The sequence below is a fragment of the Cyprinodon tularosa genome, unplaced genomic scaffold (genome assembly GCF_016077235.1).
Source record: "Cyprinodon tularosa strain WSP-4 unplaced genomic scaffold, ASM1607723v1 ctg634, whole genome shotgun sequence".
In the NCBI taxonomy this organism is placed as follows: domain Eukaryota; kingdom Metazoa; phylum Chordata; class Actinopteri; order Cyprinodontiformes; family Cyprinodontidae; genus Cyprinodon; species Cyprinodon tularosa.
The window spans coordinates 151,785-175,768 of NW_024039379.1; the positions used below are offsets into that span (position 1 = coordinate 151,785).

The following is a 23,984-nucleotide window of genomic DNA, read 5'->3' on the forward strand; positions in this document are numbered from 1 at the left end:
AATAACTTTTTTCAAAAAAGCTTTATTCACATTTAATTTTCTCAATTCCTCAAGATTTCAATGCAGGGATTAAAGCAAAAAAAAAAAAAAAAAAAAAATGAAGACTATATTTGACTTTTGAAAATCCAATACCGAAAACGGCCAGAAGATGGCAAAAGTGCATCTACTGTATATCTACCACTTGCATAAACCGCATTCCTTTTGATATACAGTTATGCTGCTAAGCATTCCTGGATCCCAGCGTGCAGAAGCAAGTGCCCGATTGACCAAACTTCCTGCCATCTCGCCCTGTCTCCTCCAGCCATGCCCAGCGCCATTTATTTTTGAGACCTTTATCTATGGTCCTGACATCTTCCCTGGAGTTCATGAACTGCATTGTGCCCTCCGTGCAATTCTCTCTATCATTCTTCTCTCCAAACACAAAGTTTCATTTATTTATTTTTTGATTTTTAATACGTCTCTCCGTTGAATGGAGCAGTAAACGGCGCAAGGTGACTTTCTGTGTAGAACTTCAGCACTGAACCACAATCTATCTGGCGACTTGAGCAACAAACGCTTTCCCAAGACCCACCCCCTTCTTCTTCTGATTGGCTAATACTGTTAATTTCAGAGCGCTCCTTTGCTACCATTGGCTGACAAATGCAAGAGGGATTTTTAATTTATTTACCGTACATTTAGACTCTGTAGACTCAACACAAAAACACTGAGGAACCAGGAGACAGGAGCCCCAGTCCCAAATGCAGCGGTTCAGCGAATGTGGTGCTGAATGTGTGGAGGTGGATCAGTGAGTCAGAGGAGACTCTGTAGAAGGACAGAAGCCCTGCAGCACAGTCCACATACACTGCTACTCTGTTAAAGGAGGTGGAAAAAGGAGAGAAGGAAGTACAGGAGGGGATAAATGTTGGTCTGTTATCGTGCCAAGCATAATAACCGTCATTAGAACATCTCAGACTCCAGGACTGATCATTCCATCCAAACCAACAGTTTTCTTGTTTGTTGATTCTTCTGTAACTTAGTGAGATGTTAACTCTTCCTCTCCACTTCAGCTCCCAGTAGCAGCGACCAGTCAGAGCATTTTGACACAGCAGCTGAGGCCAGTAATCAAATCTGTCTGGATGATCAGGATAGGACTGAACCTCTTCAACATGTTCCACCTTCCTTCTGTCTTCAGATATTCTGAGGTTTCTGTTCACTGTGTTTGTGTCGATTGAAAGCCGAGTGGAATCTGACAAAGAGAACAGACACAATCCAGCTGCAGTTATTGATCGTTTATTTTCTCTTTGATGAAGACTCCTGAAAGAGTAACTGGTGAGTTTAAAGATGGTTAAATGTGAGCTGCTCTTTTGTCATGGATTAAATGACAAACTTACACTTCCTTAGACCTGGTGTCATCCATCGGACTCCAGCAGGTTCAACCCTGAAAGGAGGAGGAGTTAGACCATCAGTCTCTTTGAGCGTGAACACACGGTTTAGTTCATTTTCATTAATGGTCATAATATACATTTCTCACTCGTCCTTTTCTGATAGGCCTTCGGTGCAGCAGGTTCCTTCATACCTGAGATCTTCCAGTCTCCATTCTGGATCCTTCAGTCCAGTCGACAGCAGCTTCACTCCTGACTCTCCTGGATGATTGTAGCTCAGGTCCAACTCTTTCAGATGGGAGGGGCTGAAGCTCAGAGCTGAAGCCAGAGAAGCACAGCCTTCCTCTGAGATCAGACAGCCTGACAACCTGCAGACACACAATTCAACACATGATGACAACATGAGGAACTGAGAGGAACAAACTCTTAACTATTATGAGTAGAAAAAACCCAACAACAATGGTTTAAGTAACATTTAAACAAATTAGAATTGGTTGTAGCTGCAGTTGAATGGAAACTGAAAACTGCCTTCTTTAAACTAACCATAAAATTTGAAACACTGGTGGTACCAGTGATACCATTGCTTTTGAATCTCATTAAAGTACTTAAGATAGCTGAGAGAAAGAACAGCGGTAAGTTATCACAAGGAATAAAAGGGAAGCAAATAAAAAAAAGGATTTAAACTTTACTTAAGTGTTTCTAGTTGGCAGTTTGGACTCTTCAATCCAGCTGATAGACGCTTCACTCCTGAATCCTGCAGGTTGTTGTTACTCAGGTCCAGTCTTCTGAGACTGGAGGACTGGGAGCTGAGAACTGAGGACAGAGCTGCACAGCTTCTCTTTGAGAGGTTACAACCACTCAGTCTGAGGGGACAGAGAGAAAAAATATTTAAAACAATCCACCAAGGCTGATATATATATTTTTTGCAGTTTTGGGGCTCCTATATATATATATATATATATATATATATAGGAGCCCCAAAACTGCAAAAAAAAGCAAAGATGGTAGAGAATGACTAAGTCAAGATCCTGTGGGACTTCCAGATACAGACGGACCGAATGGTAAGGGCAAACCAACCACAGATTGTGGTGGTGGACAAAAAGCAGAGGAAAGCCGTAGTGGTTGCCATAGCAATACCAAGTGACTGCAACATCGGGAAAAAGGAACTTGAGAAACGAGAGAAATACCAGCGGCTCAGAGAAGAGCTGGAGAAAACCTGGAAGGTCAAGGCATCATTGTTGACCGTGGTCCTTGGGGCACTAACCCCCGAACTGGAGGAGTGGTTACAGCAGATCGCTGGAAATACATCAGGCATCTTGGTCCAGAAAAGTGAAGTTATAGGAACAGGTAAGATACTGGCAGAACCCTCGTGCTCCCAGGAAGGAGACCCGAGCTTGGAGGAAAAACGGGAGACTGTCCACGGTCGGTGAGGAGGAGTTATATAGAGGAGTTTTATGCGTATATATATATATATATATATATATATATATATATATATATATATATATAGTCTCAGGTATGAAAATCTAAACAACACTGGGCTCTGACATTAACATGCCTACTGACTTAAGTAGCTCACGGCACTCCATGAACGCTTGACAGTACAAATTAACCAGCTGCTGAGAGATGGGAACCACCCTGAATGGCTAACCAAAGGGCGCACAATCCTGATCCTGAAGGATCCCTCAAAGGGTACAGTCCCATCGGACTATCAGCCAATAACTCTGCCAGTAATTAGATACTCTGCAGGAATAGTAAGCTGGCCAAAGGATGAGATACAGGCCACAGACGGTAAGACACAAAAGCTTCTAACCAAGCAGTGAGGGTTCCACCACAAATCTAGCACCCTGAGACTGTATGCTAGCCGAAAGGAAAGGAAGGGTGAGTGTGTGCGTGAATGGTGGTTTGTCTCCGTGTTGCCCTGCGATGGACTGCGACCTGTCCAGGATGGACCAGAACTCCCCGTGACCCCGCTTGGGATAAGAGTGACGGAAAATGGTAGAGGCAGTCCATCAACAACAAATACAGTAACAATCAGTGTCCTTACAGAGCTTTGTTGGAGACTTTAACCACTGGCAGCAGCCTCAGAAGAACCTCCTCTGAAGCAGAGAACTTCTTCATGTCAAATACTCTGTCAGCTTTTCTTGATGACACTAAGATAAAACCTAAAGCTGACCACTCAGCAGGAGATAATTTATCAGGGGTGAGACTGTTAGAAATGACGAACAGTTTGATCTCCTTCACCATAGAATGGCCATCCAATTCAGCAAGACAATGGAAAAGATTAATGTTTTTCTCTGCAGAAACATTCTCAACAATTTTCTCCTTGATATAATGAACTGTTTCCGGATTGGTCTGGGAGCTACTTCCTGTCTGAGTCTCCAGACCTTTAAGGAGTCTCTGATTGGTCTGCAGTGAAAGTCCCAGAAGGAAGCGGAGGAACAAGTCCAGGTGTCCATTTGGACTCTGTAAGGCCTGGTCTACAGCTGTCTGGTGAAGAGAGTTTAGTTTAGGTTTCTGAAAGAGTGAAGAGTGCTTAAAGGTCTTTTGTATTTTTCCCATCAGGTTGATTCCAGAGTTGATGAAGGTGAGATGAACATGAAGAGCAGCCAGAAACTCCTGAACACTCAGATGGACGAAGCAGAACACCTTCTCCTGGTACAGCCCTCTCTCCTCTCTAAAGATCTGTGTGAACACTCCTGAGTAAACTGAGGCTGCTGTGATATCGATGCCACACTCTGTCAGGTCTGATTCATAGAAGATCAGCTTTCCTTTCTTTAACTGATCAAAAGCCAGTTTTCCCAGAGACTCAATCATCTTCCTGCTCTCAGGACTCCAGTGTTGATCTGTTTCAGCTCCTCCATCATACTTGACCTTCTTCACTTTGGTCTGAACCACCAGGAAGTGGATGGACATCTCAGTCAGGGTGCTGGGCAGCTCTCCTCCCTCTCTGGTCTTCAAACGATCCTCCAGAACCGTAGCAGTGATCCAACAGAACACTGGGATGTGACACATGATGTAGAGACTTTTAGATGTCTCAATGTGGGTGATGATCTGGTTAGCCTGCCCTCTATCTGTGAATCTCTTCCTGAAGTACTCCTCCTTCTGTGGGTCATTGAACCCTCTGACCTCTGTCACCATGCCAACACAATGAGCAGGGATCTGATTGGCTGCTGCAGGGCGTGTGGTTATCCAGAGGAGAGCAGAGGGAAGCAGTTTCCCCCTGATGAGGTTTATCAGCAGAACATCCACTGAGGTGGACTCTGTAACATCAGTCAGGATCTCCTTGTTGGTGAAGTCCAGAGGAAGTCGACTCTCATCCAGACCATCCAAGATGATCAGAACCTGGAAGTCTTCAAAGCTGCTGATTCCTTTGGTTTCAGTGAAGAAGTGATGAACAAGTTCCACCAAGCTGAACTTTTTCTCTTTCAGCACATTCAGCTCTCTGAAGGTGAAAGGAAATATGAACTGGATGTTCTGGTGGGCTTTGCCTTCAGCCCAGTCCAGAGTGAACTTCTGGGTTAAGACTGTTTTCCCAATGCCAGCCACTCCCTGTGTCATCACTGCTCTGATTGGTTGATCTCTTCCAGGTGGTACTTTAAAGATGTCTTCTGGTCTGATTATTGTTTCTGGTCTGTTTGGTTTCCTGGATGCTGCTTCAATCTGTCTGACCTCATGTTCTTCATTGACCTCTCCAGTTCCTCCCTCTGTGATGTAGAGCAATGTGTAGATCTGGTTCAGAAGGGTTGGACTTCCTGCTTGAGTGATGCCATCAACTACACACTGGTATTTCTTTTTCAGACTAGATTTAAACTTATGTTGAAACAGTCCTGTGTAGATTTCTAAAAGAATAAAGAATAGATTATATGCATGTCTTAATCTGTTTATAAATCAGGTTAAATCACTGGGGAAACTCTCTTACTGCTCTGTAGACTGTCAGCCAGGTCTTCTTGCTTCATCTTCCTGAGAAAGTTCATAATGAATTTCATCAATGCTTCTCTGCTGTTGATCCTCTGATCTTCATCCTCATCTTTTAACACCTCCGTATCATCTCTTTGACTTTCTGGGTCATCTGGACACAGTACCTTCTGGATCTCCTTCTGCTCATTCCTCACATATGTGATCATTTTTTCCTCCGGGAGCTTCAATGAAAATAATTTACACATGGACAAAATTGTCAGTACCCCTTGATTAATTAAATAAAAACCACAATGGCCACAGAAAAAAACTGAATCTGACAAAAGTAATTGATTATAAAAACTATGAAAATAGACCAATGAGAATCATATACTGTTTTTCACCCATGCTTCAACAGAATGATTTTAAAAAGTAAAGTCACGCAACAAGCCTGGACAAAATTGTTTGTTTGTTCCCCTTATTCTTGTTGGGATCTGGAGGTTTGTCCACTTTTCTCCACCAGAGGGCGTACGAGATCTCCTGGGAGCATGAGCTGACTGCAACACCTGTCTTCTATCTGCTCATCAGGAGGCTCCTACTTAAGGAGGCGGAGACTGACACTCCATTACCAGAGCGTTAGCCAGTAATGGTACAGCTAGACCTGAGCCAACCTGCCTGATCTTTCTCTGTGTTTTTGTGTGAACCTGCCTGATCCAGTTTATTTCTCTCTCTCTGCCTACAGAACCAGATTTGTCAGAAAACCTGAAACCTGGAAGTTACTCAGTTCTGGAATCTGCCTGTCCGCACTCAATCAGTCTCTGCCTTAGCCCTCAGCCCTCTGCCTGCCGACAAACCTCTGGACCCTCTGGGTACCCACCTCCTGCTGATATATTCAGCCCCCGAAGCAGGTATTAACTTGATCATCAGACAAACTACTGGATCCCTGGAAATCCTCTAATCACTCTGTTCTCCATAGTGGTGATCCCCCCGTGACCAGTTGGACCAACCCAGTTCCAGTGCACAATTGTAAAACTTGTGAATAAACCTTTGAACCTTTTCTTTGTCTCCTGAGTGTTCTCTGCATGTGGGTTAGGCATCTTAATCCCAGCATGACAATTTTATATTTCATTGCACACCTGTTTTCCGACTAAATGGCTTCAGTTTTCTTGGCTTTGAAGACTGCCTTTTCCAAGTGGCTTTTTCCATCTCTCTAAAGATTTTTTAGGTGATTTAGGTCAGGGTTCAAACAAGATCCCTTTACAATAGACCATTGACCGTTTTTGGTGTGACTTCTATCTTTCTCATAATATTTCTAACATAATGCAGCTCTCGTTTGTCTGGAAAACTCTGTTTTTCATTCTTTTTTTCGCCTTCTTTGCAAGCGGAGTCGGCATATTTGACCAGGCTCCCATCGTTTATCCCCCAGACCAATTGCTCGCACTACGGAGCTCTACTTTTCTCCCGCCCACAGAGCGAGCCCATATCCCCCTCGAGCTGAGGAGGAAAAGACATGGCAGCTGGGTGGGAGTCAGCTGATACCACCAGGTAAGGAGGTACAGACCAACCATCCCATCCGTCCTCATTGGAAACGTCAGATCTCCCTCTAACAAGGTTGATGAGCTGCGGCTTGAACTCACCATGAAAGATGCTATCGAGAGGCTAGCGTTCTATGCCTGTTGGAGACGTGGCTAACTGCACTAACCCTCTCAAGTTAGTGTAGACTCAATCAAATGTCAGAGACATTTCAATGCTTCCCACCCCATGCATGAAGCTATTGCAGAACTGGAGAGCTGCTTCAGTGCCAGACTGCTGCACCCTAAATGCACCAGGGAGCGTAATCCCACATCCTTAGAAAACATGCAAATTGAACTAGACTGGTTCCATTTGCACAGTTTTTTTTTCTCAAGCCAAAACAAGACTTTGTCTTTGGTCCACTCTATAAAGCCTCAAACGCAACCCTATTTCTGGCACTGAAAAAAGTTTCTAGATGGGAAGTGAAACGTCACAACACACATCTATGTAGGGCATTGTCTAGGGGGATGGGGGTCAAGGGCCCCGAGGTCTGGGCTTATTTTTATTGGCCCCACCCCTTCTCGCATTTAGACATTGAGGGTTCTGGGTTGTCGATTGGGGGGGGGGGGGGGTGCGCTGGCACCGCCTATCTCCCAGAGGGGGGGTGGACTGTGTTGGACACCCCCTTTTGGTACTCCCAGTTTTAATTACACCTGAGAGCAAAACGCAACAACACCACATTTGAGCAGGCGTCCGGAGGATTGGGGTCTCCTCACACCCCTGTTCTCCGACTGCCGCCCGGAGTCTGGAGCCTGGAGGAAGAGCGGGCGGCCTGGTACGTGGTCTTGGCAGGGGGCTGAAGAGGAGAATGGAGGGAGGGGCGTGTAGCAAACTGAGGGGAAGAAGTGGATGGGTGAATTATTTAGGGGGGGTGGGGTGTTAAGCTCTGGTTGGGTGGCCTGTGCGGGGCATGTGGGCCTGATCTCAGGGGCTTTTGCTTGGGGTGGTCTGGTCCGGGTGCTGGACCGGGCTTGAAGCAGGAACGAGATGAGTTAGTGTGGCGGTGTCACTGCTCCCCTCCCCCCATTTGGATTTTAGGTTCACTTATTGGGTCGTCCAATAATCCCGGGACCAACCACGGGTTCTGCCGGGTCCTTGGTCCTGGGATTATTGGATGTGAGTGTTATGTGTGAATGTGCGTCTGCCCCTTTTTTTTTGGCTCATCTTCTGTGGGGTGTGAGTGGGGGCACTAAGGTGGGAAGGCATGATTGAGACTGTGTGTTTTTCTTATTATTCAATTATTCTTATTGCCACATCGCCAGACAGGACACTGTTAAAAAAATTTAATAAAATAAATTATCTGGTCAGTGCATCTCTGCAGTACAAGTGCAGTATTCTAAGTCAACTACTGTGTAGTCTTTCCTTGTCTCTTTACTGTGCAGATAGTTTTATATCTAAAGGCAATATTTACAACGTTTTTTATACGCTTTTCCCCCATATGCACTCCTTTATATTGACTGTTGTATTTTTACTTTTTAGTGGCATGTTGCTTTAACTTTACTCTTTGTACTCCATATAAGCTACTGGAACCATAATTACCATGAAGGAGTAAACCCATAGGATAAATGAAGATGAGTCTAAGTCTCTAAATCTAGCTCTGTTAAATGAATCCTGACGGTTATTAAAAAGCGGTCAGAGAGGACAGGGTTGTGAGAAAATACTGTAATATCTTCACATTCAATATGTCAGCCCAAGGTCCCAAGTATGAAGAGGAGAATGTGTTGGATTACTCTCATTTTGAACAAAGCCAATCAAGTCTAAGATAGTCTAAGACTCCATGCCCCTGTCCTTTGCAGCTATAGTGCTGTTGATCTTTCTTTAAAAAACAAAATTATACAATATTTTTTTTCTAATTCTTCAATAAATATCTAGTTTCATGGTGTGAAACAGGCAACAGTTCATGTTACCTGTAGTCACGGTGACTCGTTAAAGATGGGCTCCACTGATAGTGGTTTTTCATAGCTGTTACACACATGCTTGACTCCAAGTAAACCTACTCAAAGTTGATTAAACTAACTCACAACAGCTGTTGTGAAAGTTTCAAAGATCAGGCTAGAGCAATTCAAGTTCAAGAGGATTTTAATTCTTGTTTCTCAAACCTGCTAAGTAAAACAGACTTCTGGTCTTGAAATAGCAGCATGCTAATGACTATAGGGAACCTGTGGAAAAACAGTTCCTGTACATGTACAGACCGTAAATATGGAGTCCAGCTGGGTTTGATGTTGCGGGGCAGGGCAAACCCTGGGAGTCTCTGGATTCTGAAGGTCTACACTGTGGAGGAACCAGGAACAATTTGATCTTGTTTTCTCTGTTCACAGAGACAAACACAAAATAAAGGTCTCTGAGGGGATATCTGGCATTAATCCCTGGTACGGTTAATGTTTACTTACATTAATGTTCAAGCTCAGAAACAGCAACAAATTTGTATTATAAATAAGTATTAAAAATATTTTTTTTTCTGTATATAGGAAAAAGTACATTTCCTACATATACAATACAGACCAAAAGTTTGGACACACCTTCTCATTCAAAGAGTTTTCTTTATTTTCATTACTATGAAATTGAAAGATTCACACTGAAGGTATCAAAACTAAGAATTAATACATGTGGAATTATTTACTTAATAAAAAAGTGTGAAAACACTAAAAATATGTCTTATATTCGAGGTTCTTCAAAGTAGCCACCTTTTGCTTTGATTACTGCTTGACACTCTGTTGGCATTCTCTAGAATCTATCAGTAGAGCTGACCTTAAACACGTAAACATTTCACAATCTTGACTGTTACAGCAGTAAGATCCAGCTCACCTCTCAGAGGATGAAGTGCTGGGAGATCTAAAGTTATAAGGAGGTGTCCTTGACCTGCCACTTTTATAGGACACACAGGTAGGTTCTGATTGTTCATCCGGAGGCTTTTCCAGATTCTGTTTTTCATGGAACCTGACAGAAAACAGATTTCATTAAATTCTGGTTTGTTTACATGAAGTCCTGAAAATATCTGCCTATTCAAGCCGTTTCTCATTTCAGATGGGAGGGGTTGGAGCTCAGAGCTGAGGCCAGAGAAGCACAGCCTTCCTCTGAGATCAGACAGCCTGACAACCTGCAGACACACAATTCAACACACGATGACAACATGAGGAACTGAGAGGAACAAACTCTTAACTATTATGAGTAGAAAAAACCCAACAACAATGGTTTAAGTAACATTTAGTAAATTTAAACAAATTAGAATTGGTTGTAGCTGCAGTTGAATGGAAACTGAAAACTGCCTTCTTTAAACTAACCATAAAATTTGAAATACTGGAGGTACCAGTGATACCATTGCTTTGAAATCTCATTAAAGTACTTAAAGGAATAGTACACCCAAAACATGATTAGCCTTCATTTTCTACTCACCCCCATGCTGAACAACACTCTGGAGTACTTTTTTGATATCTCAAATGCATCTGGAGATCTGGGAGGCTTCTTGCTGTCTGCTGACATTCAAATAATGGAGGTCTATGGCGCCCGAGGCAGAAAGGTCCATAAAAGTCCACAAAAAACGTGTCAATATTCCTCCATACTGCTCGTCCAATGTATTCCAAGTGTCCTGAGTGGGTAGCGTCCAGAATTTACTCGAAACGAAGTCATTTAGAATGTTTTTAGAGCATAAACAGTAGTGTATAGTATTTCCTGAAAGCGCGTTCACAAGTCTACGGAAGCAGGCAGACCAAACCAGATGAAAGTGCGCATTCAGCGTCTGCTCTGCCGATAATGCAAGCGTAGAAGAAGAAATGTGCTGTTTACCTGTGCAAAGAAAGAAACAACGAAAGAAAAATGTCTGAGGACTTCAGTGTTGAGGAAGAGCATGAGTTCTTTGCCGAGCTGAATGCGCACTTTCATCTGGTTTGGTCTGCCGGCTTCCGTAGACTCGTGAACGCGCTTTCAGGAAATCCTATACATGTGAGCCTTCTGTTGGAGCGAGCAGGAACCAGTTTGAGAGCGCAGCGGGAAAACGCGCGGAGGTTTTTAGAGATGAGCGCGCGCGCACCAGACCGGTTTGGAGCGCGCGGACTGGATCCTGCTTGCTCAAACAGAAGAAGGCACAAATGTCGCTCCACACGCGCTCATGTGCGCCCTCATTTGAATTTGCTCCGCTTCATCTCTTTGGGAAATGAGGAAGCGCGCAGAGGATTGAGAGTCTAAGTTAGGAAATATGGAGAATTGGCGCAGCAGTTTGCAGGAGGCGTTTATAGCCTATTTTTGGGGGTGATGGAGAAAACCCTAATTTGATCAAAGCAGCCCTAAAATATGAGTTGTTTCTTAATACTGTATGTGCTTTTTACAATAAAAAACAAACAAATGTGTTATTGTAAAATTGGTTATTTAACCTCTTCAATTATGTTCTGCTTTGTCAGAAATTATAAACAAAACAAAAAACAAGTAAACAAGCCTGATGGAGCTCCTTTATCTGCATTCAGGTGTTTTCTGAAATGTTCAGCCAGATTTCTGCACCTATTAATGGTGTGCTGGTGAAATGTTCACTAGTGAGGTCCTCTAATGGGTCTGAGACGGGTTTGTTTGATTATCTTAAAACCACAACTCAACACCAATATTTGAATTTACTGAATCATTAGTAAATCGTTAAAATTTTTTAGGTTTCTAGGCATTATTTGAATTTATAATCCATTTTGATTGCCAGTCTAAAGAGGGAGAGGTGTAGAAGGGGGAGCAGAGGAGCCAGGTGCGCAAAATGAAAGGTCAGGAAGAACCAGGTAAGAGAACTGCTGCAAGCCAAACAGCAGACAAACATTTCATTCAGCTGATAATTTTACATAGATCACGGAAGTAACTTTGGCACACGAAAGAGAAAACTCATTTCATGAAAGCTGATTAAAAGGTTTCCATGAAATGAGTTGATTTAAAAGCTTTAAAGGGCTGATAGAATGATTCTATAGGGGATCTGGTCCTTCAGGTCTCTGAATGTAACATTGGTTGGGTCAGAGAAAAGTTAATAAAGAAAATCAAATCAGTGATTCAGACATTTATTCCTTCCATGAAGAACATTTATTGTTGGGAAATCATCACACAGCACAGTAGAAACGTGACGGTTTCTTTTTTAAAACCAATTCATCTTTTCATGTTTTAGAGCAACTCAAATATTTTCCTTAAAACTGATTTTATAGCAGCTCCTGGTTCACGGACAGATCTGGAATGTTGATTTCTGATCTTGTGCAGCACCTAAAACTCAGAAGCAGAGCAGGAATTAAAGAGGCAGTACTTACTTTGCAGCAGGACCGTCCTGATGGTTGATGCAGCGCTGCCTGATCTCTGCTTTCTAATTGAAGTTTGCTCCCTAAAATATTTTCATTACAATGGTGAAATCTGCTAATTCTTTTCTAATTTAGGACCAAACAAGGATTAGAATCATAAAAAAATCCAAACTCTCTAGTTATGTTTTGCAAAATTTTATTTAAAATAAATTAAATTAAAATGATTATATTTGCACTTAATTTAAGCAGGTAAAACAAGAAGATTCCAATTGGAATTAGGAATTTGTCTTTAAAACATGATAATTAAATATTATGTAGTAGAAGTAAGACAGTGGAGGTTTTTTTTTTTTTAATAAATCATCTTATTCAATTGGCAAATTATCTTACTCATAAGCATTCTTATCAGAGGACGTTACACGTACTTTAAGAAAAAAAACATATTTTTCTTAGATCGCAAACAAAGTTTCGTAAATGACATTTATGCACTATTTTTGCACGCCACGTATCACTTTTCTTGGATTTATCACTTTTCTTGGATTTATCACTTTTCTTGGATTTATCACTTTACATGGATTTTTCACTTTATTTGGATTTTTCACTTTATTTGGATTTTTCACTTTACTTGGATTTTTCACTTTACTTGGATTTTTCACTTTATTTGGATTTAGTTTTTACATATGCAGAGATATACGTACAGAAGAGCTATATGTGTATATATTTTATCTCTTTTTATTCTTATTTTTTATCTTTATATTGTATAGTTGGATGTGTGTATATATATCATGTAAAACTGTAACTGGAGCGTGTAACAAAAGTAATTTCCCTATGGGATTATTAAAGTATTTCTGATTCTGAAATTTATTTTCCAATCTGAAGGGACCTGAGGTTCATGGACGGCTCCGTTTAAGGGATGCAGGTTCCTCCAAAAAAAATGCTATAAAGATTTTCTGATGAGTTTCAGTGATTTTATAAATCAGCAAAACCAATTAAACGATTCCAAAAAAAGTTAAAAAATAATCCACTGGACTTTGTTTCCAAGTTTGAAGACGTTTCTCTTCCATCCAGGAAGCTTCTTCAATTCAAAATGTCAGAAATAGCGTTTAGTTCCAGGTTTTATCCAGCAGCCCAACAAAGCCTGGATTTAGTTTAGAAAACATGCAAATAGAAACGGATGAACAGAATAAAACCAATTACACCTCCTGCAAGAAGAAACTGATGTTCGCTGCGATAAAGTAGTCTGCAGGTGTTTGATCAGTCCGTGATTCCAGGAGGAAAATTATTCATAATTCATTATAAGTTTCCTTCAAGCTCTGCAAAATATGCAGTAAATCTGACATAGATATTAAATCCTATATAATAGATTGATCAACAATAGATCAACAATTCTGAATAAATTGATGCCTTTTCCCTCTGAGGCTCATGATGATCTACCTTAGCGTCAGTCTGCAGCAGTTTGTGCGTCTGTGTGTTTGCATGGAGAAAAATAAAGAAACATTTCAAAATAAAACCTGTTGGACTTTTTTCTTTTTGCTCCTTTTACACAAACAGTCTGAGACGTTTCACAGTAACAGTAAATATTCAACACGGAGAATTCATCCACACGTTTACATCAGGCAGAAATAAGGGAAATATTCTTCTCTCTGTGTCTGAACACGATGCTTTGGATTCGTTTCAGTCTCATAGAAGCAGCACGGCCACATGCTTCTTCTGCCTCATCAGGTTGAACATTCAGAGAGTAGCACCAGACAGAAGCACATCCAAGGATTTAGAAAAATAAAGAAATACAACATATAAAAACTTGACCTGCTCCAAAATAAACGAGACGAACATCGTTACAAAGATCCAGAAAGGCACTTTGGGGAGATGTGTCCAGATGCAGCAGCTGAAAACCGACCATCAGTTTGGTTTTTTTCAGAAAAAGTTTGTTGAGAAATGGTGATTTCAGGGTCTTAGAGTCTCTGGTTCAAGGTTCATCATTCAGGCAACAGTTCAGAACCTCCCACAGGTGCTGATTGGATCAGAACCAACAGAAAATTATCCTGAAGATAAACCAGAAACACCAAACTTCATATTTATTGATTTTGCAGGTTTTTGTTGAAATCAAACCGGCTCTGATATTCTCTGAGTCTTTTTTCACTAAAATCATTTAAGTTCACATAAAGGTGTTCTTATAATTTCACATCTTTAGATGTTTTTTTTAATTAATTTGTAAGCAGTTTTTCTGCTTTGATCCGACCTCGTCGGGTTGAAGGACTCATTAAATGTAGTTTTTCTGTAGTTTCAGGAAGAATCGCAGTTTTTCCTCAACATTTCTGAAACTGGAGCAACCAGAGCTAATTACCTCTTTACTTTGAGGTATTTTGGAACAAATATTTAAGCTTTCAGCCCCACTCTTCAATCCAACATGGCTACTGTGCACATTATACAGTAGCAGCCATTCAAAATGGCCCTTCCCAGTTAAAAGGCAGCCGAATGGCAGCAAAATCCCCTCCAACTTCCAGCCACTGACCTTCACCTAGGCAGCCATATTTATTTACTCTGACTCCACCCTTTCACTGAATTACAGGGTCTGACCAGGAGATGGCGCTTTTCTTAAGATCTCAATGTCGACAAATCATGACAGATAGAATATTTTAGATGTTTAAAAATGAATAGTAGAGGAACAGCCAAGGACCATCCAAGGACCAGTCAAGCACTAGCCAAAGACTAACCAAGGACTAACCAAGGACTGGCCAAGGACCAGACAAAGACTAACCAAGGACTAACCAAGGACTGGCCAAGGACTAGCCAAAGACTAACCAAGGATCAGCCAAAGACTAACCAAGGACCAGCCAAGCACTAGCCAAAGACTAACCAAGGACTAACCAAGGACTGGCCAAGGACCAGACAAAGACTAACCAAGGACTGGCTAAGGACTAGCCAAAGACTAACCAAGGATCAGCCAAAGACTTACCAAGGACTAACCAAGGACTGGCCAAGGACCAGACAAAGACTAACCAAGGACTGGCTAAGAACCATCCAAGCACTAACCAAAGACTAACGAAGAACTAACTAAGGACTGGCTAAGCACCAGACAAAGACTAACCAAGGACTGGCCAAGGACCAGCCAAAGACTAACCAAGGACTAACCAAGGACTGGCTAAGGACCAGACAAAGACTAACCAAGGACTAACCAAGGACTGGCCAAGGACCAGCCAAAGACTAACCAAGGACTAACCATGGACTGGCCAAGAACTAACCAAAGATTAGCCAAGGATTAGCCAAGGACCCATCAAGGAAAGTGGGAAATTTTGAATGGCTACTACTGTACATGGTTGATGTTGCAGCAACAAGCTAATTAATATTAAATTTAATTATAAAATCATATAATGACCAGAGAGAACAGATCGACAGAGTCCAGGTAGAGATAAGCTGCAATGATCCAACGATTTCCCCACCACAGATGCAGACATTTCTCCACCTCTAGGAGGCGCTGCAGTCAGAGGAAGACACCTGACCACCTGGAAACCTCAGCAGAGCAGCGTCGCTTGGGCGGTTCGTGGAGGAAGAACCAGTGACGGATTCTTCTGTTAAGGCGCTTCAGATCCAGATGTTTAAAGACATTTCCACACAAAGACGCTGCAATAAAACAGAGATTAAAAATGTTACCTGGAAACTGGTGAGGATCAAATAAATGTAAGCCAATGAGCTTTCAGTTACTGCTAAGAAAATATGTATTATACGACTGACTTTCTCAAAAAAAAAATGATTTGGATTTGTATAGCGACAGAAAATAAATTCCTGATGTTTAGCAAATGGAGGTAGAAATATATATTTAATAATCTTTTATTGAACAACAGCAACAGAAAATAGAAATTTTAACTTCGTACTCTGAGCTCTGTGAGCGCTCTATTGAAAGGAAACGGAGGAGACTCATCCACGACCTCCGACACTAAACTCTCCTCCTCTTGCATGTTTCCTCTGTCCATAGCGTTCCTTGACAGCGTCGTTTCTAAGTCACCAATTTAGTGCTACTTGGTCCCAATGGAATTTCCCATTGGGAACCTGCTAGCACTAAGATGCTAACTGGTTAGCATGATGCTTCCCACAAACCGGCTACAATCAAAATTGCTTGCGAACCTTCCGCCACAACAATCCCGCCCCCTTGATAATCGACCAATCACATTCACTTTATTCACTCGTGTAAATTCGGGCACCACTCGGGAGAATTCAGAAATGCAACGTTTGGAGCAGCCGTTTGTTTAGTTCTGATTGGTTCTGGTCAGTGTAGCATGGCGCTAATTGGTTCTGATGAAAGATCAGCCTACCTGCAGTCGTCTCCTCCTGTGCTGATCACATATTTGTCGTCATGGGAGAACCGGATGTTGGTCACATGAGGCGAGTGGCCGAGGTAGCGCTTGTGTTTGGCCTGCAGCCCGAAACAACAAGAACCTGGTTTAATGTGCTGCAGCATAATTTAATATACGATAATAACGTTTGAGATCAAACCACCTGGTTCCATTCAGAGGCATGGAATCATTAATATCAATAAGGTTAAAGATTGTTTTAAATCCTCTGGGGTAACCAGTGGGAGTCAGGGTAACCTGGGCAACCAGCCTGCTTCCGATTGGTCCATTAATCCCAGTTTATCTAATACAAGCCAGGAAGCAGTGATGTCCTGGTCCAATGGTTAGCTATAATGGAAAGGTTCTGTTGGATAGCACATTGAGTCCATTCTCTGCAGTTGGCTTTTAAAACCAATTTAACTGGAAAGAAACTCTTTCAGCGTAAAACCACAGAGCCATTCAACATCTTGGTCAATATGGGCCAATGAAGCCATTATTTAACAGACTTATATTTCACATGCGATTGAATATTTCAAATATATGATGAAGTTTCAGATTATCTGCAGTTTTATTTGGGATGGAAACTCACAAACTTCTCTGTGCAGGGGAAGTCAAAGAGTTTGATCAATCCGAAGTCGTCCCCGCTGACAACGTTCAGTCCGGCGTGAGACACGCAGGCGCAGATCACGTCAGCTTTGTCGGCATTCCGGGGCCAAATTCCCAGAACTTCCTCTCCCAGAATGCTGCAGAAGAGATGTAGGAGAGAAGCTTCAGAGCCATGGTAACAGTTACCGACTGGGTGGATGGATGGCAGGTGGGGTTACCTGGTCCACGTCGCCCAGGTGATTCTGTCGATGGTGCTCTGCTCACTCAGGAGCTTTCCTGAAGGAACCTCAAACACAAGCCGTCTGTAGGCTCCGGTCGACACCTGAAGGCATCACAGTCTGCAGGTCAGGACATGTCTGAGTATGTGGACGCTTATCAGATAAACTAATGGATGATTTATTCTGCTGAACTTGTTCCAGGGAGCTGGTACTGACATGCACTGTATACAGAATCCAGAAATAAGTCAAAAATGTCTTAAATTAAGTGCCAATGGATTGCATATGATTACTCTGTTGAAATGAGACAATCCAATTGTGTTTCCTTATTTTAAGTGTAAATTGTCTTGTTCTATTGGCAAAATGTCTGTTTTATTTTATTTTAAGAAAAAATGACTTCTCTAGATTTCGATTTCTTTCCAGTTACCTGATCACAGTTTGCATCTTTTTTCTATCTTTAAAAACATTTAAAACACGAAGCAGCCGCAGTCAAACCTGAATGTAGCAGCTGTCTGCAGAGAAGTCCAGCTGCAGGACAAAAGCAGGAATATCGCTGCAGTACACCAGCCGGCTCACGGTCGGCCCGGCGCTCATGTCGTACACGTCCACCGTGTTCTCCACTGACCCCACAGCCAACAACCGGCGGTCAGGGCTGAAGCTGCAACCAGAGCCGCAGCAGACAGATTCTCCATCAACAGAACCTGGAATATCTCCTTCAGTTTTAAATGCCGGTCGTTGGATCCCCTACCGGATGTCCTGCAGGCTGGCGCTGCGGTCTCGCTTCTTTGCCCAGATCTTAAGGGAGTTGGAGAGGAGGATGAGGAACTCTCCGTTCTTCATCCCGACCGCCAGCATCTCTCCATCTGAGCTGTAGCTCACACAGCGAGCGGCATGGCCAACGCACACTTTGTTCAGGAGTTTCTGGGCACAAAGAGAGAAACTGTCACACACACTGGAAAAAACATCTAGAAATAAGTACAAAGGTCTTTTATTAGGTGTATTTACCTTTCATTTGAGTAGCTAAATAAGATGATTTGCCAATTGAATGAGTAGGTATGATAACTAGATAAAACGCAATTTTTTAAATTTCATTCTAAACATAAATTGTCTTGTTCCATTGGCAAAGCGTCTCACTTAACTTCTCAATTCAAGAAAAAATTCACTTATTTTAAGAAAAATTACCATTTTTTCCAGTGCATCAGGTGGATCTGTGAGACGTTAATGGATTTATCCAACCTACCAATTTATTAAATAACTAAACCAGGGGTGGGCAACCCCAGTGCTTAAGGGCCGGTTTCCTGCAACATTTAGATTCATCCTTTGTCCAGCACACCTGAATCAAATGGTTGAATTACCTCCACAGTATGCAGTCAGTTTCTTCTTTTAGTCCTTTTAATTATCTATTTACTTCAGGTGTAAGTCAAGGACTTATCTAAAAGTTCCAGGATACGGGCCCTATAGGCCCTACAGGACTGGAGTTGCCCAATCCTGAACTAAACGCTCTCTGGTGAATCTTTAAAAAATGTTCCCTTGAGACATTTATTCTAGATTTACTAAAACCACCTGACTGAATAAAAAGCATCAGATGATATCAAACCATGACAAAGATGCTAAAGTCACTAGTACTGAAACAATGAATCAGATTAATGGATTATTGAAATAATTGTTAACTAATTTAGTAATCGATTAATCGCTAACTGTCAGCTATAGCATGTTTTAGTGTCTTAATTCTTCAGAGTGACTCACTTAAAAATGTTTATCTATAATTACTGCTTTAAAAAGAGCATTAATTGTCAATCTGCTCCATCCAAAACTCCTGAAGTGAAAAAAGTTTCTTTTGGCTGTAAGATTATCAATTGATTGACTGAAATAATAATCAACAGATTAATTAATTTGCAAAATAATGGTTAGTTGCAGCACTATAAGTTACCCAATGCACGAAGATAAATAGAAAAGAACAAAGTGTTTCTGCTTTTTAATCAAACTAAGCTGCAAAAAGTGATGGAATAAGCAGAGACATTAAAAGTTCTGCTCTAATCCATGAGAGTGAGGGACTGAGGGTCACCTTGTCACTGAGGTCCCAGAGCCTGATGGTGGCGTCGTCGCTGGCGGTGATGCAGAGCTCTCTGATTGGATGAGCAGCCAGACCCCAGATCCCTCCCCGGGCGTGGCTGTCCAGCAGCAGGTTGCACGCTGAGTTCTTCTCCCCGACCTCGATGATCTCCCCATCCTTCGTCCCCACCAGGATCTTTCCCTGAGGGGAGGAAGAGGAGCTGCAGTGAGGAAGAAGCTCCAGGAGGAGGAGGGTGGAGGTGAGAAATGCTCCGACCTTTCCTCTGCAGACGGATCGGACACACTCCACCTGCTGACCCGTCTCCAGCTGGAAGGCCCGACAGCGCTTCATCTCCTGATCCCACAGCTTCACCGCTCCGCCCTCTTTGGTCCTGATGGACAGTTCCAGAAAAAAACCCTCAGATACCAAAACAGACTCAACATCCTTAGTTCCTAAACAGGAAATCATCTTTTTCACCAAGAACCTGAGAATATCTGATGCTGTGGAACTAAATGTTCCTCAGAGGAACCATCTGAGGTAAAAGTATTTAGAAACATGTCAGTGATTCAGTTTTAAACCCGGATCTGTGCGGCGCCTCACTCACGGCCGCTCCTTCCCACCGGTGACGATGAGCCCGTCCCTCAGCGTGGTGTACATGGTGAACACCGGCCCCGTGTGAGCCTTCGCCACCACTCTCAGCAGGAAGTGATCTCGCCACACGTACACGTCCCCGTTGATGGCGCCGGTAAACGTCAGGTTGTTCTATGAATTAGAGGTAGGCGATACCAAGTAAATACAGGGTCAGCATTACCGATATCGATACGATACTTTTTATATTTAAGCTTGGTCTATCATGGAACCTTTCTGTTTGTGTGATTTTTATTTTATTATTACAATTGAATAATAATTGTCAGGACTCCTGTCTGTGTGTTTGTGTTTGTCTCCCTTCCTCCAGCAGGAGGCGCCTGCCTCTGGTCCGCCTCCTCACACACCTGCTGATGGTTTCCTCGTTAACGGAGCGTTCTTAAGCTGCTGACTGTCACTACCTCGCGGCAGAGTGTTTGCCAGTTTTGGGGACTCTAGCCAAGCTGAGTTTTGCTGAGTCTAACTGAGTTTTTGTCAAGCTGAGTTTTAACATTGTTTTGTCATCCTGCAAACTGGATTTTTCGGACCTTCTCTCCCTGGAAGGATCAACTTAGCTTCAAACTGAGCTGGGGTTCAAACAGGAGCTTCACACTGAGAAAGGGATTCATCTCCACTACGACCCGTTCAAGTACCACAGGAAATCTGAGTGGCAGCCAGTTTCTCCGTTCACCTACAAACAATTCTGGGTAAACCCTGTTCCGCCCTCCCAAACTATAAATAGGAAATACAATAGTTTGTATTTGTATAACAGAAAGGCGATGAGGAATATTTTTCAGGTGGAGCCATTATTTCAAATGTCACCATGTCTAATTTATAGGTGATTATAGGTTATTTAGCCTCACCATATTTATTTTCCAAAATAAACACTTTAAAATACCATGAAAGCCCATTTGAAACTCTGGATGAACCCTCAGACTTTATAGATCCACATCTTCACTATAAGTCAAACAAATTTGGACTGATTATGTTGAAGTCGGTTTGTTCCACAAAGGTTTTAGAGGGCGGTGTGCTGGGAGGAAATGGAATTTTTGGCACAGTGGTGCCAAATGTGCAAAAATGCATTTTTCCACTCACAAAAGGGAATCTGGTCAGACAAATATGCTGATTTACATTATTGGAGACCTTCTGCATAAGTCTTTATTCCTAAGATCTAGCCGTTAGCCGCAATAATTTCACCAAACTGAATAGAAAATAAGAATAACAGAGCAGCTTATGGAACGCATGCTGGTTACATCACCTGAAATAGTTGCCCAATGACCTCTGACCCCTCCTTGGAAAGGTCTGAGCCTCCAGTTTCCAATGATGCCGCCATTAGGGGGCGGGGCTAAAAATGAATACCTGCTGTTGCATTACTCCCACAGAGTCACACATGTCAGGTGGAATTTTAAATTTGATTTTTGTTTACAAAGCTATAAAAAAAATACTTGTTAAAAAATTATTTTGAAATATGTTTTAGAAATGCTAAAGCCTCATTTGAAAGGTGTGTGGATGAAACATCATGTGACTGTTTTGGACGTTTCTATAGACAGATGAACATCAGCAGGTGTCAGTTGGAGCCGGTACCGGGTAAATCTGCTTCCATAGGAAACACCAGGACTCATTCTCACGTTTTTAGAAGTGGCATTCGTTATAAACCAAGAAGAACTTACGGCACCAAAGGCCACAGAGAGCATGGTCTGCATCCTGCCGTCCTTCACCGTCCCCACCACTCCTTTCTTGTACATCAGAGCACCTCCAGCCAGAGTCCAGAACTTCACATGTTTGATTCCCACAGAAACAAACTGAGTGTCCGAGTCGGGCCTGAATTCCACCACAAAGATCCGGTCAGGATGTCCGGCTTTGCTGCAAACCCTGGATCCTGAAAGAGAGGTTTTGGTTTTAACCTCCTGTTGATCTGATCTGATAACACTGGCTTCTCTTCATTGGCTTCCTGTTAAATCCAGAATAGAATTTAAAATCCTCCTTCTCACATATAAAGCCTTAAATGGCCAAGCTCCATCTGATATCAGAGATCTGATTGTTCCTTATGTTCCTAACAGAGCACTTCGCTCTCAATCTGCAGGTTTACTAGTGGTTCCTAGAATTTCTAAAAGTAGAATGGGAGGCAGATCTTTTAGTTCTCAGGCTCCTCTCCTGTGGAACCAACTACCAGTTTTAGTCCGTGAGGCAGACACCCTGTCTACTTTTAAGGCTAGGCTTAAAACTTTCCTTTTTGATAAAGCTTCTAGTTAGAGTGGCTCAGGTTATCCTGATCTATCTCTATAATTCTGCTGCTATAGGCTTAGACTGCTGGAGGACATAGGGACCCCCATTTTCACTCTGTTTTCCAGTGTAGTCCTGTTTCTCTGACTGTGACTAACTGGATGTGCTCTCTTCATCCTCTGACATGGGAGCTGGCTCGGAGCTCGTCAAGCATGCTTAGTGTGAGGGATTGCTGAAGAGTCAATGAGTCGATGCAATCAGCTGGTTTTCCTTAGAGAGAAAACTTTGAATCAATCTGACTGGATGATCTGGTTTAATTGTAAAGTGCCTTGTTTTGACATTTTTTTAATTGGAGCTATATAAATAAACTAAATTGAATTGAACACAGCAAAGCTGAAGGGATTGAAAAAAAAAAAAAACACAGGAATAAAGAATAAATAAATGCCTAAAACCCTCATTGTTAATCTTAAACCAGCCAGACCTTCCTGCCAGCGCCACACAGTGATGGTGTGTTCAGGTTCGACACCGACAGACAGCAGCAGCTTCCCCGTGGCGCTGAAGTTCAAGTAGCCGACTCCTTTGGCGTGGGAGGAGCGGAGGACAGACAGAGTCTGTTTGCTCATGGCGTCCCACACATGGATAGAGGGATTGGTACCTGCATGTGGAAAAACCACACAGGATGTGATGTCAGCTTTAATGAGGTCAGAGGTCAAACTATGATGGCAGAGCTTCAGAGCGATACGAGCAGTTGGAGGATGTGAGCAGCTGACAAACACTGTGAGAACCAGACCAGATATTTCCAACATATTTACTCTGCACTGCAAAAACCATCTAGAAATAAGTAAACCTTTCTTAAATTAAGTGTATTTACCCTTAATTTAAGTAGGTAAATAAGATGCTCTGCCAATACAATAGATATTTTTACTCTTAGAAAAGGATAATTGGATAATATGCACTTGAAATAAGACAATGCAATTGTTTTTTTTCCTATTTTAAATGTAAATTGTCTTGTTCTATTGGCTAAAAGTCACACACACCTCCGGTGTGAAACATCAGCATCATTCTGGTTGTCTCTGGTTTTCAGGGTGTTTGCTGTGATGGGAAAGGCGGCGGGTGGCGGATTATTTTACCTGGGATTTCACTGAAGTCACCTGACGTGTTGCGAGAGACACGGGGAAAATAAGGCCGGCCAAAACGCACATGAACAAATAAACAAAAACAAATAAAACCTGCTGTGAGTTTTTCTAAAAGCTTGAAATGTTCAAGGGAGCTTGAACGCGTCATCAGACCATTAAGATAAAACAGGGATCCAGCTTTTCTCTGAGGTTCTCAGAGCTGCTGAAGTCAGGCTCACTGGGACCATAATGAAAGACCAGTGTTGAACGAGTCCTTCCCAGTGCTGAGCGAGTCCCTCCCAGTGTTGAGCGAGTCCCTCCCAGTGTTGAACGAGTCCCTCCCAGTGTTGAACGAGTCCCTCCCAGTGTTGAACGAGTCCCTCATAGTGCTGAGCGAGTCCCTCCCAGTGTTGAACGAGTCCTTCCCAGTGCTGAGCGAGTCCCTCCCAGTGTTGAACGAGTCCCTCCCAGTGCTGAGCGAGTCCCTCCCAGTGTTGAACGAGTCCCTCCCAGTGTTGAACGAGTCCCTCCCAGTGTTGAACGAGTCCCTCCCAGTGCTGAACGAGTCCCTCCCAGTGTTGAACGAGTCCCTCCCAGTGTTGAACGAGTCCCTCCCAGTGCTGAGCGAGTCCCTCCCAGTGTTGAACGAGTCCCTCCCAGTGCTGAGCGAGTCCCTCCCAGTGTTGAACGAGTCCCTCCCAGTGTTGAACGAGTCCCTCATAGTGCTGAGCGAGTCCCTCCCAG

General features: G+C 42.6%; 2 protein-coding genes across 5 annotated transcripts in view; both read right to left on the reverse strand.

The window, feature by feature from the left end:
* Window positions 1-287: 287 nt before the first annotated feature.
* LOC119798726 (NACHT, LRR and PYD domains-containing protein 4-like) lies at window positions 288-9,758 on the reverse strand. Its single transcript, XM_038308310.1, has 8 exons — window positions 9,636-9,758; window positions 9,023-9,138; window positions 5,284-5,503; window positions 3,409-5,203; window positions 2,051-2,224; window positions 1,511-1,729; window positions 1,371-1,417; window positions 288-1,225 (listed from the first exon to the last, which is right to left on the reverse strand). The coding sequence occupies exons 1-8, from the start codon at window positions 9,730-9,732 to the stop codon at window positions 690-692; spliced, it is 3,204 nt and encodes a 1,067-aa protein (XP_038164238.1). The 5' UTR covers window positions 9,733-9,758; the 3' UTR covers window positions 288-689.
* Window positions 9,759-15,114: 5,356 nt separating this feature from the next.
* LOC119798722 (echinoderm microtubule-associated protein-like 6) overlaps window positions 15,115-23,984 on the reverse strand; it is an 84,771-nt gene continuing 75,901 nt past the window's right edge. For 2 of the 4 annotated variants that reach the window (XM_038308298.1, XM_038308297.1), the window contains 12 exons: window positions 23,256-23,276; window positions 22,607-22,780; window positions 21,573-21,781; window positions 19,883-20,040; window positions 19,555-19,669; window positions 19,291-19,479; window positions 17,974-18,146; window positions 17,721-17,883; window positions 17,229-17,332; window positions 16,994-17,147; window positions 16,387-16,487; window positions 15,115-15,697 (listed from right to left, as the gene is read on the reverse strand). In XM_038308298.1, the coding sequence (XP_038164226.1) occupies window positions 15,673-15,697; window positions 16,387-16,487; window positions 16,994-17,147; window positions 17,229-17,332; window positions 17,721-17,883; window positions 17,974-18,146; window positions 19,291-19,479; window positions 19,555-19,669; window positions 19,883-20,040; window positions 21,573-21,781; window positions 22,607-22,780; window positions 23,256-23,276 (1,586 nt within the window). In that variant the 3' untranslated portion in view covers window positions 15,115-15,672. The remainder of the gene's footprint in view (window positions 15,698-16,386; window positions 16,488-16,993; window positions 17,148-17,228; window positions 17,333-17,720; window positions 17,884-17,973; window positions 18,147-19,290; window positions 19,480-19,554; window positions 19,670-19,882; window positions 20,041-21,572; window positions 21,782-22,606; window positions 22,781-23,255; window positions 23,277-23,984) is intronic. The other 2 variants (XM_038308300.1, XM_038308299.1) reach the window with 1 other exon arrangement.